The sequence below is a fragment of the Oncorhynchus gorbuscha genome, linkage group LG01 (assembly GCF_021184085.1).
Source record: "Oncorhynchus gorbuscha isolate QuinsamMale2020 ecotype Even-year linkage group LG01, OgorEven_v1.0, whole genome shotgun sequence".
NCBI classification, from domain to species: domain Eukaryota; kingdom Metazoa; phylum Chordata; class Actinopteri; order Salmoniformes; family Salmonidae; genus Oncorhynchus; species Oncorhynchus gorbuscha.
This window is the reverse complement of record NC_060173.1, coordinates 27,196,804-27,212,370: the sequence shown is the minus strand read 5'-3', so window position 1 is coordinate 27,212,370 and position 15,567 is coordinate 27,196,804. Positions and strand designations below refer to the sequence as shown.

The window sequence follows — 15,567 nt, the reverse complement described above, 5'->3', positions numbered from 1 at the left end:
CACGTCTGTAGCCATGAAGTGCTTTGAAAGGCTGGTAATGGCTCACATTACACCATTATCCCAGAAACCCTAGACCCACTTCAATGTGCATACCGCCCAAACAGAACCACAGATGATGCAATCTCTATTGCACTCCACACTGCCATTTCCCACCTGGACAAAAGGAACACCTATGTGAGAATGCTGTTCATTGACTACAGCTCAGTGTTCAACACCATAGTGCCCTCAAAGCTCATCATCAAGCGAAGTATCCTGGGACTAAACACCTCCCTCTGCAACTGGATCCTGGACTTCCTGACAGGCCGCCCCCAGGTAGTGAGGGTAGGTAGCAACACATCTGCCATGCTAATCCTCAACACTGGAGCTCCCCAGGAGTGCGTGCTCAGTCCCCTCCTGTGCTCTCTGTTCACCCACGACTGCATGGCCAAGCATGACTCCAACACCATCATTAAGTCTGCTGACGACACAACAGTGGTAGGCCTGATCACGACAATGATGAGACAGCCTATAGGGAGGAGGTCAGAGACCTGGCCGGGTGGTGCCAGAATAACAACCTATCCCTCAACGTAACCAAGACTAAGGAGATGTTTTGGACTACAGGAAAAGGAGCACCGAGCACATCCCCATCGACGGGGCTGTAGTGGAGCAGGTTGAGAACTTCAAATTCCTTGGCGTCCACATAAACAACAAATTAGATTTGTCCAATCACACCAAGACAGTCGTGAAGAGGGCACGACAAAGCCTATTCCCCCCTCAGGAAACTAAAAAGATTTGGCATAGGTCCTGAGATCCTCAAAAGGTCCTACAGCTGCAACAAAGAGGGCATCCTGACCGGTTGCATCACTGCCTGGTACGGCAATTGCTCGGCCTCCGACCGCAAGGCACTTCAGAGGGTAGTGCGTACGGCCAAGTACATCACTGCGGAAAAGCTGCCTGCCATCCAGGACCTCCACACCAGAGGAAGAGGAAGGCCCTAAAAATAGTCAAAGACCCCAGCCACCCCAGTCATAGACTGTTCTCTCTACTACCGCATGGCAAGCGGTACCGGAGTGCCAAGTCTAGGACCAAAAGGCTTCTCAACAGTTTTTACCCCCAAGCCATAAGACTCCAGAACAGGTAACCAAATGTTTTCCCGGACTATTTGCATTGTGTGCTTTTCCCCACCAACGCTGCTGCTACTCTCTGTTTATCTTATATGCATAGTCCCTTTAACTATACATTCATGTACATACTACGTAAATTGGCCCGACCAACCAGTGCTCCCGCACATTGGCTAACCGGGCTATCTACATCGTGTCCCACCACCCCGCCAACCCCTCTTTTTGCACTTCTGCTACTCTCTGTTCATCATGTATGCATAGTCACTTTAATGATACCTACATGTACATACTACCTCAATAAGCCTGACTAACAGGTGTCTGTATATAGCCTTGCTACTCTACACACACACGCACACACACACACACACACACACACACACACACACACACACACACACACACACACACACACACACACACACACACACACACACACACACACACACACACACACACACACACACACACACACACACACACACACACACACACACACACACATACTTTTTCCCCACACCATTGGCTAGAGCCTGTCAGTAAGCATTTCACTGTAAGGTTGTATTCGGCGCACGTGACAAATAAACTTTCATTTGATTTGATTACATTTAGAAGGTAACCTACCCAACCCTGATAATGGCCCATTCTCAATCAAAACTCATTGCACACGTATATTGTATAGGATATGTAAAGACAAGATTACATTGAGAATATTCTGATGTGTGACAATATCACTTGTAAAGGAAGGCAAGAAACAGCACATGCATTTTTTGCGACTTTTTCAAATCATCGTCGCATACTTTATGTAGCCTAGCTCAGTATAGGCCTATTTGTTTTGATAAGATTTGCATTCCAACTAAAGTGGCCAAATAACTCTAAGTGTATCCTTTAGGCCTATGACCCCTGGAACAGGGTTAGAGAGCCCATAGCCTATAGAGCCTAGTGAAACCTTTTCTTATAAGCCCAGTCATTGTGCAATCACGTGTGAGTTTTGACTAGGCACTATTTAAAAGATGATCCCAGCTTTCTCATGCTGCTATATTTATTCCTCAATTCTTAAAATGATGGATATTAATCCGCTTTACAACCTTTGTAGACTACCTGGCATATTAAAAACGCCTCCTCCATTCGAGTGCAGTTTATGGATGACATGTTTTTTTTGGGCCATTCTAAATTAAAAATAATTCCATGCATATATTAGTAGGCTACATGTAAAGAATAGATTACATTGAGAATAGTCAGATGGGTGAGAATATTGTCAAGCTTGTCAAATTGTGAATGAGAGACTGATGAAGTGTTTCCAGATTATTATTCTTTTTTTTAAAACAAAGCAGAGTGCATGCCTTTCATGCACATTTTCCTAATTATTATTAGAGTCACATCATGCAGCCTTAGGCTGTTTTAATTTCTAATACATTCTAAGGTTTGCATCACAACTAAAGTTGCATAAATAACTCTATTTTAAGCATATAGGAGGACCTGTTTCAAATTACAGGCTATGCGTGGAAGCCTGGAGATGCGAAAGTGTTTATGCTAATTAACGTTCAATTATCATGAGACCGGCCGTTATTTTCATGACAATAATCGGCTGACAAAATTTCATGACCACCAAAGCCGTAGTTGAGTCACCCCACAACAATTGACCTTAGAAATATGTATTTTGACCCCAGCCGCAGGAAGCCGACACTCAAACTAACATACAGAAGTCCTACACAGGATGTTGGGATCGTGAGCTATTCATGCACATTCTTTTCAACTAATTTCTCTTCGAAGTGGTTTATTTGTGGATGAGATCTTGAGTCATTATTTGGCTGTAGAATGGCTTAGCTAAGAGTGGATCTTTTGGTGTATTTTGTTTTATTTGTGGTTGTTATTGTTTTGTCGGCTCAAGCTAATTCTGTAGCACTACAATGATCTACACAGGCATTGATCTTTATTGGAGCTCTTAACACCATTAGCGACCCGGTGCAATACCATACTAGTAGAGTAAATAGGAACAGCAATGTGTTTTCATTCAGGATTTTGGTAGTTAAGGTAATCAATCCAGTCTTCAAAGAGTTTTCTGATTTTGGGTTCAGGCACTCCTGACATTGATCTAGATTCTTATTAAGGATCAGAGTTACTATTTCAATCATGTGGAGACTGAAGACGTCAGTGAGCTGTGGACCAACGCACTGGCTTTCTAAATCAACTAAGTCGACAGACACGTACAGACATCCTGCACACATACACACAAGCACAGAAATGCAAGCAGCCAGGCAGGCACAAACTCATGCAAACACACACAGGTGCTCTGGGCACACACACAGCCCACATTAGCACACACACACACGCACACGCACACACACACACACACACACACACACACACACACACACACACACACACACACACACACACACACACACACACACACACACACACACACACACACACACACACACACACACACACAGCGGCTGTAGTGGGCTCGCTCATTAGTCATTGTCTCTAGCTTGTCTCTCTGAATGTGCCATCCAGGGAAAGGACAGCAGATCCGGAGGAGCGCAGCACTACATTCCTTCAGTCGATGGATTAATCAATGGCTGCTCCTCTCTCCCATCAATCTCAGGGAATAATCTGAGAGACATCTCTTCTGTCACACTGGATGCCGGCATGCACTGCTCCTATTACTGTCCTCTCCTTTACATCCAATTGTACTGTACCAGAGGAGGAGTAGGGGCATGTGAGGTTTGGATAAGTGACCGCAGCTGTAGCGTGTGCATACCTTTTAGGGGTTGGCAGTGGTGGTCAAGTAGTCTTTTCCATAGTGGTGGTCAAGTAGCCTCCTCCATAGTGGTGGTCAAGTAAACTACTCCATAGTAGTGGTCAAGTAGTCTTTTCCATAGTGGTGGTCAAGTAGTCTACTCCATATTGGTGGTCAAGTAGCCTACTCCATAGTGGTGGTCAAGTAGTCTACTCCATAGTGGTGGTCAAGTAGTCTAAACCACATTGGTGGTCAAGTAGTCTACTCCATATTGGTGGTCCAGTAGTCTATTCCATATTGGTGGTCAAGTAGTCTCACCCCTCATTCTTCCGCCCCAAAACTCAACTAAAAGTAGTGACCTGGAATTCAAGTTGCCACGTTAGTCAGTCACCACAGGTCTTACCTCACCCACCTTGTTAGTCTTGCCGAGGTTCAACTTAATGACTTAGCCCCCCCCCTCTTTTCTCCTTCCCCCTTACACCATGCATAAATGTACAAGGTGCAGAATCGAGAAAGTGGCAGCCCCTGAAGTAAGGTTGTGCTGACGTGACAGCCTGGGTGAAGGAAAACATACACACGCATGCATACACACACGGCAACACACCACCGACACACGTGTCTCCAGAGAAGACAATCCTCTTGCCTCCAGGGCAGTGTGACAGCATCTGCTGAAAGTGATAGTGGCCCAGGTCGCCACATTAATTTCTGTTGCTAAATGAAAAGGTTAAAGGGACTGAGAGAGGGTGACGTGTTGTCTTTCACCTCCTCCCGCCCACTCTCAGGCCTCCTCCTAATGAAGGTGAGATTATAGATCCCTTCCCTTCACTGCGAAAAAGGACCAAAAGAAAAATACAGAATATGGAGAGATAAACAGAGAGAGAAGAAATGTTAATGATGGGAGCAGGAGTAATCTGCATGTAATAGGTTATTTGGAAATGCAGAAAAAGGGAGACTGCTGGAGTTGATTGTTCTTATTTGAGTTCATTAATGCAATTTCCCCTCACAAAGAGCCTGTTCAGAACCTTTCAAGCTGAAAGAATGACTAAATCAGTCATGGTGACTGGGCCTATGTGCTCTGTAAAAGACTGTGTCATAGCACACATATGCACACACACGTGCGCACATACAGACACAAACACAGACTTGTCTGTGTCCCCTGTCAACATGTGGTGTTTTGAAAGATTTTAAATTGAGATGGAAGGACTTTGAGCGAAGTGGTGCCCTGATGCTGGTATGGAGGGGTGACCTGTTACTGGGGAGAGATTGTGTTTTATTTTCTGGTTGCTGCAGTCCTTTCCTCTGCAGTCCCTTTCAAAGGCATACTGTAGCCCAGTCTAGAGGGAGAATGGTGATGGCTGAAGCCAACACTCAGTATGAGGACAGGCATAATATATCACCTGTGTGTATGCATTAACCTCAGAGAGTTTCTCCTTTCATGGGTTGTCTGGAGACATCATTATTCATCACTGTTGGCTGAGGAAATAGGGCAACGGTGGTTGAGCCGAGCACATGCACTGAAAATGTAACTGTCAGCCAGGTGTTTGAAATGTTTCAGATTTACTGTGTCTGGAATCTCTTTTACTGTTGCCTCTTAACTTTGGACAAAGTCAAGGAGCCTCATGATATAATCTAAGGTTAAATTCTAAATTCTCCATTCCACGGGTCATAAGTTAGCATCAAAGGCATGGTATGTTACATTTTAGGCTACGTTTATGAGTGTGTCATTCCTTGCAAACAATAACCCTTGTTTTATGGTGTGAAGCTGTAACATAATCATGGATTGCTATTACATCTATTACTATGCAGATGAAAGGGCCTTGCAGAGAGTAGAGAGAGAGAGAAAGAAAGAGGGAGGGAGAGAGAGAAGCCTGCATCGCTGATGACTCAAACACCCACGTATATTACCTCACATCTAGATTAATCAGAGGCTACAGAAAACTCACTAACGCGATTACAGAGCTTAATATAATCACCCCATATTCATAGTATATAATAGCATCAGATTTGATCATGGAAATGATCATGTTTTCTGTGATATGATCATGTACTCTGACTCCATTTTGAGCATTTGTATACTCAGGTCCTGTTGAGATGTGTGCTATAATGCAAACAAAGCTGGGATCAGTCCCTCGTATGGTTTCTTTGAGGTTATAGATCAGTGTTTTGTCCTGCTTTTCGTTAGATATGTCTATTACCTGCACTGAGGTGTCTCATGATCAATATTTATTAGTTTTCGTATATCTCAATGAGGCAGTGTCCTTCAATCCCAGATGTTTGTACTAACATGTCTAATTCAACAAATGATCAAGTGATAAAAACACTAAGGAGAGTCATGTAATGGCTGCCATTTTCCCTCCCTCCCTCCCTCCCTCCCTCCCTCCCTCCCTCCCTCCCTCCCTCCCTCCCTCCCCTCCCTCCCTCCCTCCCTCCCTCCCTCCCTCCCTCCCTCCCTCCCTCCCTCCCTCCCTCCCTCCCTCCCTCCCTGTGTGTTGGTCTCCCCCAGACTGCAGCCTTCTGTAGACCCAGGGGTGTAGGATGAGCGTCTGGGATCTGGACAGCTGGGACGGGCTTCTCCATCTGTCTCCCTAAACCTCTCTTTAACTCCCAGACCCAATCAGCCTGGCAGGACTCAAACACTAGTGCAGCTAGCACACAGCTAGCACACAGCTAGCACACAGCTAGCACCGCTCCACTCTGCCCCTGCAGGAAGAGCCTGGCCGGCCAGTCAATTAGTTAATACTAGAGTACAGCACAGTACACAATGTCTGTGTTTTCTTCACATCTATCTCAACCAGTATGTATCACTTTCTCTCTCTCTCTCTCTCTCTCTCCCTCTCTCTCTCTCTCTCTCTCTCTCTCTCACTCTCACTCTCACTCTCACTCTCACTCTCACCTTCACTCATTCTCTCTTCCTCTTTCTCCTTGTCTCTGTCCTTGATGCATCAGTCATTCAGCTACCTGTGTGTCGACTGGATTTGCCCTATGAGGGGAGTTTGATCTGACAGGACGAGACTTGAACTTGATGTAATCCTGCATGTCTCCGGGGAGTCTAATGAGGTACTAGTGTGTCTGCCTGGTAAGGTCAGGGCCCTGTGACAGAGACTGCCAACTCACTCCCAGACAACATGGATGATAGAGGGAAGGAACTACATGGTGGAAACAACTCCTTGAGATACAGTATAATGCAGCTATTGTTTTTATATAGACACTATCCAATATGGTGCTACCTAAATAGTATCTTATCTTCCCGGTGCCTGACCAAAATTACACCTTCACAGTTGACACAGTTGACATAATCCAATGTATTTGTAATTAGAGATTGGATCTTTAATGTACACAGATAGAGTGGTGTTATGTGTGCCTATCCTATCCCCTATCATCTACATATTACCCTATACTATCCCCTATCATGTACATATTACCCTATACTATCCCCTATCATGTACATATTACCCTATACTATCCCCTATCATGTAAATATGACCCTATCCCTTATAATGTACATTTACACTATCCTATCCCTTATCCTGTACATATGACCCTATCCTATCCCTTATCATTTACATTTTACACTATCCTATCCCTTATCCTGTACATATTACACTATCCACTCACCCTTCCTCCCATCCACAGTCACCCATAACCTTGCCCAGATCTACGATGCCAACATGATTTAAGATGGTCATTTAAAAAAAATAAAGAATAGTCTGATTGGTCACTTGGAGTGGCAGCAGGTTAAAGGAGGGTACTGTGACTCCCTTTCTCTCTCAATCTCGCTGTGTGTGTGTGTGTGTGTGTGTGTGTGTGTGTGTGTGTGTGTGTGTGTGTGTGTGTGTGTGTGTGTGTGTGTGTGTGTGTGTGTGTGTGTGTGTGTGTGTGTGTGTGTGTTACCCCATGGCACACCTCCTGCAGCCTACGCCAGACTCTTCGCCCTGTGGGGCACAATGTTTGGCTGTGACAGGCCGTCTGCCACAAAACAGAACAACACTGTCACACAATTGCCAAGGTCTGTCCACATACAGTACTTATTATCATCCTCTGGTAATGCAGCAATACAGAATATCACCTCATCCATGCACACATGTACATGTATGGATATATATCTATAAAACAATACCATGTTAGGTGAAGTGAAGATAGCCAGTTAGATATGTAAACTTCACTGTTTTGTACACATCCCATTAGCTACCACATTATACCACTCACTATACTGTACTTCATGTGGTTCATATTGATTACAGAGTCTACATGAATGCATGTTTGATATTCCTGCCAGGTATAGGCCTTCAGGAATGTACCTTAAAGGGAAAAAGTTTATTTGTCACCAAATAAACCAAATAAACAAAAGTAAAAATGATCAAAAGTAACATAATAAAATAACAATAACGAGGCTATACACATGGGGGTACCGGTAGCGAGTCAGTGTGCGGAGATACAGGTTAGATCATTTGTACATGTGGGTAGAGGTGAAGTGAATTTGCATAGATAATACACAGTCAATAGCAGCAGTGTACAAAACAAATGGAGGGGGGTCAATCTAATAGTCCAGTGGCCATTTGATTAATTGTTCAGCAGTCTTATGGCTTGGGGGTAGAGGCTGTTAAGGAGCCTTTTGGACCTAGACTTGATGCTCCGGTACCACTTGCCGTGTGGTAGCAGAGAAAACATTCTATGACTTGGGTGACTGGAGTCGGACAATTTTTGGGGGCTTTCCTCGGACACCGCCTAGTATACAGGTCCTGGATGGCACCACCTGATCCATGTACGGTGTTATAGTACTAATCGGCCTTCCATGTCACGCCTGTGTCATGTTAATGAGCCAGATGCATCTCATCGGCATATTCATGAACTGGAAGGTTTGCCTTTGTTATGGGATTGCAGAGGTGACTCTGTGTGTGTGTGTGCATGTGTGTTAGTATGTTTATCTGTGTCTCTGTGTGGGTGGGTGAGTGTTTATTTGTGTGTGTGTTTCTCTGTGTCTCCATGGGGGTGGGAGTTTCTCTGTCTCTCTCTCTCTGTGTGTCTCTCTCTCTGTGTGTGTGTGTGTTTGTGTGTGTTAGTGTGTTTCTCTGTGTCGTTGTGGGGGTGTGCATTTCTTTGTGTCTCTGTGTGTGTGTTAGTGTGTTTCTCTGTGTCTCCGTGTGGGTGGGTGTTTCTTTGTCTCTCTCTCTCTGTGTCTCCCTTTCTCTCTGTGTGTGTGTGTGTTTGTGTGTGTGTTAGTGTGTTTCTCTGTGTCGTTGTGTGGGTGGGTGTTTCTTTGTGTCTCTGTGTGTGTCTCTGTGTGTGTGTGTTAGTACGTTTCTTTGTGTCTCTCTGTGTGTGTGTGTGTGTTTGTGTGCGCGTGCGCATGTGTGTGTGTGTGCGTGTTTGTGCGCGTGCGTGTGTGTGTGTTAGACTAGGGAGGTTAGGCACCCTTCACTGTTCTACTGTGATTTATGTTGAAGTCTTCCTGAGAAGCAGTTACAACGCTTGTAGTCTCTGCATCATGTTTTTATCCCACCTCTGTTGAAATGAAAAGATTTGTATAGTTGAAATCCCTGTGGACATGCACTGCATTGTAGAAAAACATGTATCTCTTTGTCTCACAATGTCTGAACAAAGGGATGTAAATTTAGAGACAGAAAAATGCGAAGACCAGGTGGTGCATTTTCAGCCATCCATTTCAAATGCAATATAACCTGAGTTGTTTTTAGGCTGCAGCATCAGACAGGGTATGCTCTCCCTGCGGGAAATGTGTGTTTGCAGGGTGTTGCGGCCAGGTTAAAAGGATCCTAAGCCTTGATGGAACAGGTAGGACCCCTCAGTTACTGGCGTGTTGTGCCAATCCCCCCCATCTCGCCTCCCTTCCCTGCCGGGGTGTTATGTATTAGCATAACACTGATGGGAGCATGGAAGAGACACAGAAAGGCCCCATCACAGCCTGGTCATCACAATGACTTCTCTACACTATGCTCAAAGGCACAAATCTGCCGCGCTATTTATTTTTCTCAGCTTTTGAATTGGAAAGAGAGTCTGGTTAAAACGTCTTAACAACTTAGACTCAATAACATGTACTCAGAGAAGCCTGTCCTTTCTGAGGAGCTGAGGCCCATTCCAATGAGGTCATAGAGGATAGGTTATGTTGAATGACGGCCCTGAGGATATGTTCAAGGTCAAACTAGTATCATAGCACACTATCAGAGAGACTGCGCTGATTTGGTTCTAGCATTATTATCTCTAATAAGACTACTTCCCATGATTCATACTGATATTTTGGCTGCTACAGACTAAAACCTGTCCCCTCCACAGTCACCCCGTGCACTCCAATCCACTCTCCTGTTCTCATCTCTCCCAGACACTGTTGGCTAATTGGGATAAGCTCCTTGTCTGTTTGATATCACTCCTCAGATTCAGGAGATGAACCTCAACGGACAATTGTGTTTCCTGTACGGAATGAAATTACGCATAAAAAAGTGGGAGAAAGAATATTGGAGAGTCGCTGCCTACCCAATGACAAATGAGGCTTTAATGAAGAATGAGTGTCTCTGTGGAGTGTTAGCCATAGCGTCTGATCCAGCACACTGACTTAGACGTGTTGCTGAGGCATTCATTACAATTTGTTAGGAATGGCAGCTATCAATCCGTAAATGAGCTGTACAAGTCATATAGATTATGCCGAAAACGCGGAAAGCCCTACCATGAGTGTCAAAAATGCAAATGGCCTTAAATGGATGACTGGGCGGATGGCTAAAGCTTATAAGAGGGAGTTTACTCCCCAAAGCCATGTTCTCTCACATCAGCTGTTGTGACAGCAGAGGTTCCTGTCCATGTGAGGGAACATACTGTAGATCCTCAGGTATAAGGGAGAAATAGTGCTAGTTTGTTCCTGGCTCTGTGGATTCCATGAATTTCTTAGTATATTTACGAAGTTTGAACATGAAAAATAAAAACAGAAACTTTGTCATTTACTTCAACTTTATTTTATTGGTGGTTCAGCATCTGGACAGGTTCTGGGCAGTGAGTCTCCTGTGAGACTGGGTAGTGAATTCAGACACCAAGCTAAAGTAAATTCAGCTGCCTACTAACCTACGCTGACTTGACAGGAAGGGCTAAGTCTCCTGTCTCAAGACATTGCATCCCCGTAGAAGCATACCTGTTTCCAAAGTCTTTACCTTCTTACCCACGTACATTAGCTAATGATGCACTGGCTTTTTCAAATCGAGTGGGCAGAATGTGCTGTTGCAGCTAGACGACAGTCTCTGCTTTCACAGAACTCCTGATCGAGCAGAAAACTCTGTCTCTTAGTTGCAGGGGTGTACAGGGTAAGTTAGCCTGCCACCTCAGGGTGAGTCCATGTGAGGCTCCAGTAGAGTTATGTGGGAGCAGGCCGGTATACACTTAGGGTGGTGCAGAGTTATATGGGGGCAGGCAGACACACTGAGAAAACTGGCTAAAATGAAGATCCTACATCTGTACTGAGGATGGAGCAGAGATCTGTGGGGGCTGATCAGTTCTAAGGGGACAGACAAGTAGTTGTATGGAGACAGAGAGGAACACAAAGATTCTGAGGATGGAGTATAGGGTTTGAGTCGTTCTCAGAGAGATTGTGGGGTAATATGGAGATCTGTACTGTTGGGCCCAACATGAGGCTTCTTTAGTTTCCATATCTGTCTGGCACATTGTGTGCTTGTGTGTCTGATAGACATGAACACACACACTATGTATTTCTCTGCCAGACGCCCTCTTTCACACACACACACACACACACACACACACACACACACACACACACACACACACACACACACACACACACACACACACACACACACACACACACACACATTAGCGCGCACACACCAAGACAACTCCCTCTCACTCTCTCTGTTATAATCTCCCCCTCTCTGTCATACAGTGAGTCTCTTTCTCTCCCATATTTTTTTTACCCCCTCCTGACTCCATTTTCTTCTGTCTGACTAATCTCAATGTGCTCTGCATGCTCTATGCTCAGTAATTGGTTTAGAGAACTGTTTATCCCTGGCCCCCACACGTCCCCACTCGCGCCACACCAAATCCGCTGCCCTGCATGCCTTCAATCAGACAGCCATTCCAGGGAGCAACAATGTCTCGGCTGATTTTGGCACTGCCGTCCCACAGGTAATGGGAGAGATTTAAAGAAGGCTGCCGCCGACCTGCACAAACAGCCGTGAGGTTGAGGGAGAGAACAGCAGCTCATCTGGACAGTGACCGCATCACTGCTTTTGTTAGTCACCTAGCTGGAGATTGTGTAGTTGGTGCTGATAGTTTGGCCGCTAAGCTAAGCTACCCCTGCTAAACAGAACACTGCCACCGTGTCACAATTAGCCTTGATGGCTGCAGACATGATTGCTCGGCCTGGTGGCGGTGGAGTCAATCCGTCTCCCGTCACGGTAATATCACTACTGTAGAGTTCATTATCAAAGTGATGAATTCTGCAGCCTATTCACCCTGAGGATTTCACACCTGGACAGGGATCAAGGGAAAATACAGGCAATTGTTAGCTTTGCTAGATCTCCTCCGACTCCTGTATTTAACAAGATCACAGTGGACAAAATGACCCTGGTCTCACTCACATGGTCTAAAAGTAAGGCCTCAGGTCTTGGAATTGGAACAGATGAGCACTTTTTTCTCTCATCAACACGTGTTCCCATAAAGTATTCCTGGAAGCAGGAGCAAACCAGGGCAAATAACCAGGTCAAATAACCAGGTTGAATAACCAGGTCAAGTAACCAGGTCAAGTAACCAGATCAAATAACCAGGTCAAATAACCAGGTCAAATAACCAGGTCAAATAACCAGGTCGAATAACCAGGTTGAATAACCAGGTCAAATAACCAGGTCAAATAACCAGGTCAAATAACCAGGTCAAATAACCAGGTCAAATAACCAGGTCAAATAACCAGATCAAATAACCAGGTCAAATAACCAGGTCAAATAACCAGGTCTAATAACCAGGTCAAATAACCAGGTCTAATAACCAGGTCGAACGTTTAGAAGGCAGAGAAAATATAGTTTTTTAAACCACAACCTCATATTCTGAGAAACAAGTTTGTCCAGAAGTAAACACTAACTGGACCAATCTTACAGGCTGCATCAAGCTTTGGCCCCAGGTCTACACATGCACACACACATACACACATATACACACATGAACACACAAACACACTTGAACAGACACATGAATACACGCCAGATTCACACAGACTCATACACCCACCCACCCACCCACCCACCCACCCACCCACCCACCCACACACACACACACAGATCCAGCAGCTCTGACTGATTAGAGTGCATGATTAATTAGAAGACAGATTGCTAAATGCCTGCGTTCATGGTCTGACGTGGAGAGGTAAAGTGTCTCTGTGGTGCTGAACACCCTCCTCTGCCCCTCTTTTCTCTCTCTCTCCTCTCTCTCTCAACTCTCTCTCTCTTTCTCTCTTCTCTCATTTTCTCCCTGTCTATATTAAGCTCTTCTGGGCTAATCATTCCTGGAGGACGGCAGCCCAACAATATTGCCATGACTTGACACACATCTGTGCTCAATCAGATTCCAACAACCCCCTTCTTATAGACTCCAACTACTGCCACATTCGGAGAGGATGGAAAGCATTTTTCTTCCACACATCTCTCAATCTTACCATTTTACATTCGTTTTAATAAACTTCCTGATTCTGTTTGTCCCTCTCTCTCTCTCTCTCTCTCTCTCTCTCTCTCTCTCTCTCTCTCTGTTGTGCTTTGCTGGTGCTGGACGTTGTGGGAGGTGTGTGCTGTAATTCACGTGTTTGAATATGGAGAATATGTCCAGTGTTATGGATGGCACTGGCTTTGGCAATGCCTCCACTGGCTATGCTCTCCACTAGTATGGGCTTCAGCTGCCTCAGAGGACCATATCCCCAAAGAGAGAGAGGCATATATCAACAAACAAATATCGGCAAACAGTCACACACACATGTAAGCTAGCACACACACACAAACACACACGCACACATGTGTGTCGTTGTGAGTATAGAACACACGGTCGAGAATAGAACGCTGAAAAGACTCCACTGTCTTCTTATCTTCTTTAGTAGTTTCCCAATCAGGATGGCTAGCTCTCTTGAACCTGTTCTTTTAGAAGGGTTCAAGAGGTTTGAGAAATTAGTCTTATGTCTGGACTCAATGAAATCGAATCGCACCATCCTTGAGGTTTAGAATTGATTTTCAAAGATGATTGAATGAATATGCTCAAGGTAATTGGATTTGTTTAATTGTCATTATGAAAGACTATGTGATAGGCTGCCTCGATCACAACAAATGAATGCATTCATTTCACATCCCCACCATTTTGTTTACCACTCTCTGGAACTTGACACTTGATCTGTGAAGTGTATGTCAGACAACATTTTCTAGAGCATTGGGGTGTGTTTGGTGTTCGGTCCACAAGAGTTGAAATCAGTGGTTACCAATAATAGCATCTTCCTGGTTCACATTAGTCTGCCTGGGGATTTTCTTAATGAATGTGCTTTCAAGCTGGATGTGATCTGACTGCTAAGACACAGTGCTTGAGGCTCTCGCTGCTCTCTCTCTCTCCTCACTCATTTCTTTCTCCTAATTTATTTTTTATCTATATCTCTCTCTGTCCTCTCCCGTTTCTCCTCGGTCTCTTCTACTCTCTCTTTCTCTCATCTCTCCTTTTCCTCTAATCTGTTTCTCTTTCTCTCTCTCTTTCTCTCTGGATCTTTAGCTAAAGTTGAATCCTACCCAGCTGAATGTGTCTTCAAAGGTGAGCTTTGTTTGTCCCCAACTGAAACCCTATCATTTGTGTACCAGTGATCAAATGGATTTGGGATTTGTCACAGCTTAACCAAGTGAATATTATATTCACCTATTTAGAAGATCACTTACCAGCCCTCACCTCATCACTTGAGAGGGTATTTGTAACACTGAAGTTACATTATCTATTTTGTGTGACTACCCCCCTGCATCTAAATGTATTGAGTGTTATGACTATTTTGGTTGCGTCCCTAAACAGTGCCCATGGGGAGACCCAGCTGCCCAGGGTTCTGATGGCAGACTGGCTGTTCTCAGGGGTTCAGCCATTTCCCCCTTCTCTGGCTGTTCCTCTGGGCTTGTTTTTTCACAGTTTTAGGGTCTCTCAGGCCAGGCAGAGAACCACAAACACACACACATACACACACACACACACACACACTCTGAGCCTGATCAAATAGTAACTAACGAGAGAACGGTGCTTGTTTGCACTGAGTGTACGGACGTCATCTGTAATGGACTATTTACTCCTGTTTGAACTGCAACAAGCTCCTTCTCATGAGCAAATCTGAAACAAAGCCATGAGCTCTGTTCTTTTGATCCATGCTTTTGATGCCAAATTAAATGCTCAAGCTTCAAACTCCCGAGACAACACAGCATCCAAGAACACAGAAGAGGCCAAGACACTTCGCACTACAGTGAGGTGAATGGCAGATGTGGCGAGGGAATGTGCGTCTCTCTCTTTCTCTTTTTCTCCCTCTCTTTGTCTTTCTCTCTCTCCCCCCTCTCTCTCTCTTCCCCCATATTGCTCTCTCTCTCTCTCTCTCTCTCCCCTTCTTTCTCTCATTATGAAAATAGTATCACAAACCTGCTCATTATTCTCTCCTACCCAGACGGGAACAGAGGAGAACAGTCAGGGAGAGTAACTGTGCTTGTTCTATTTTTAAATCCTGCT

At 44.8% G+C, this 15,567-nt stretch overlaps 2 protein-coding genes across 2 annotated transcripts in view; both read left to right on the top strand.

The window, feature by feature from the left end:
- Nucleotides 1-15,567, top strand: part of LOC124035667 (leucine-rich repeat-containing protein 4C-like) — a 100,531-nt gene that overhangs the window by 9,768 nt on the left and 75,196 nt on the right.
- LOC124041325 (extensin-3-like) overlaps nucleotides 2,751-15,567 on the top strand; it is a 57,297-nt gene continuing 44,480 nt past the window's right edge. Inside the window, exon 1 of the mRNA XM_046358836.1 lies at nucleotides 2,751-2,825. Within this exon, the coding sequence (XP_046214792.1) occupies nucleotides 2,751-2,825 (75 nt within the window). The remainder of the gene's footprint in view (nucleotides 2,826-15,567) is intronic.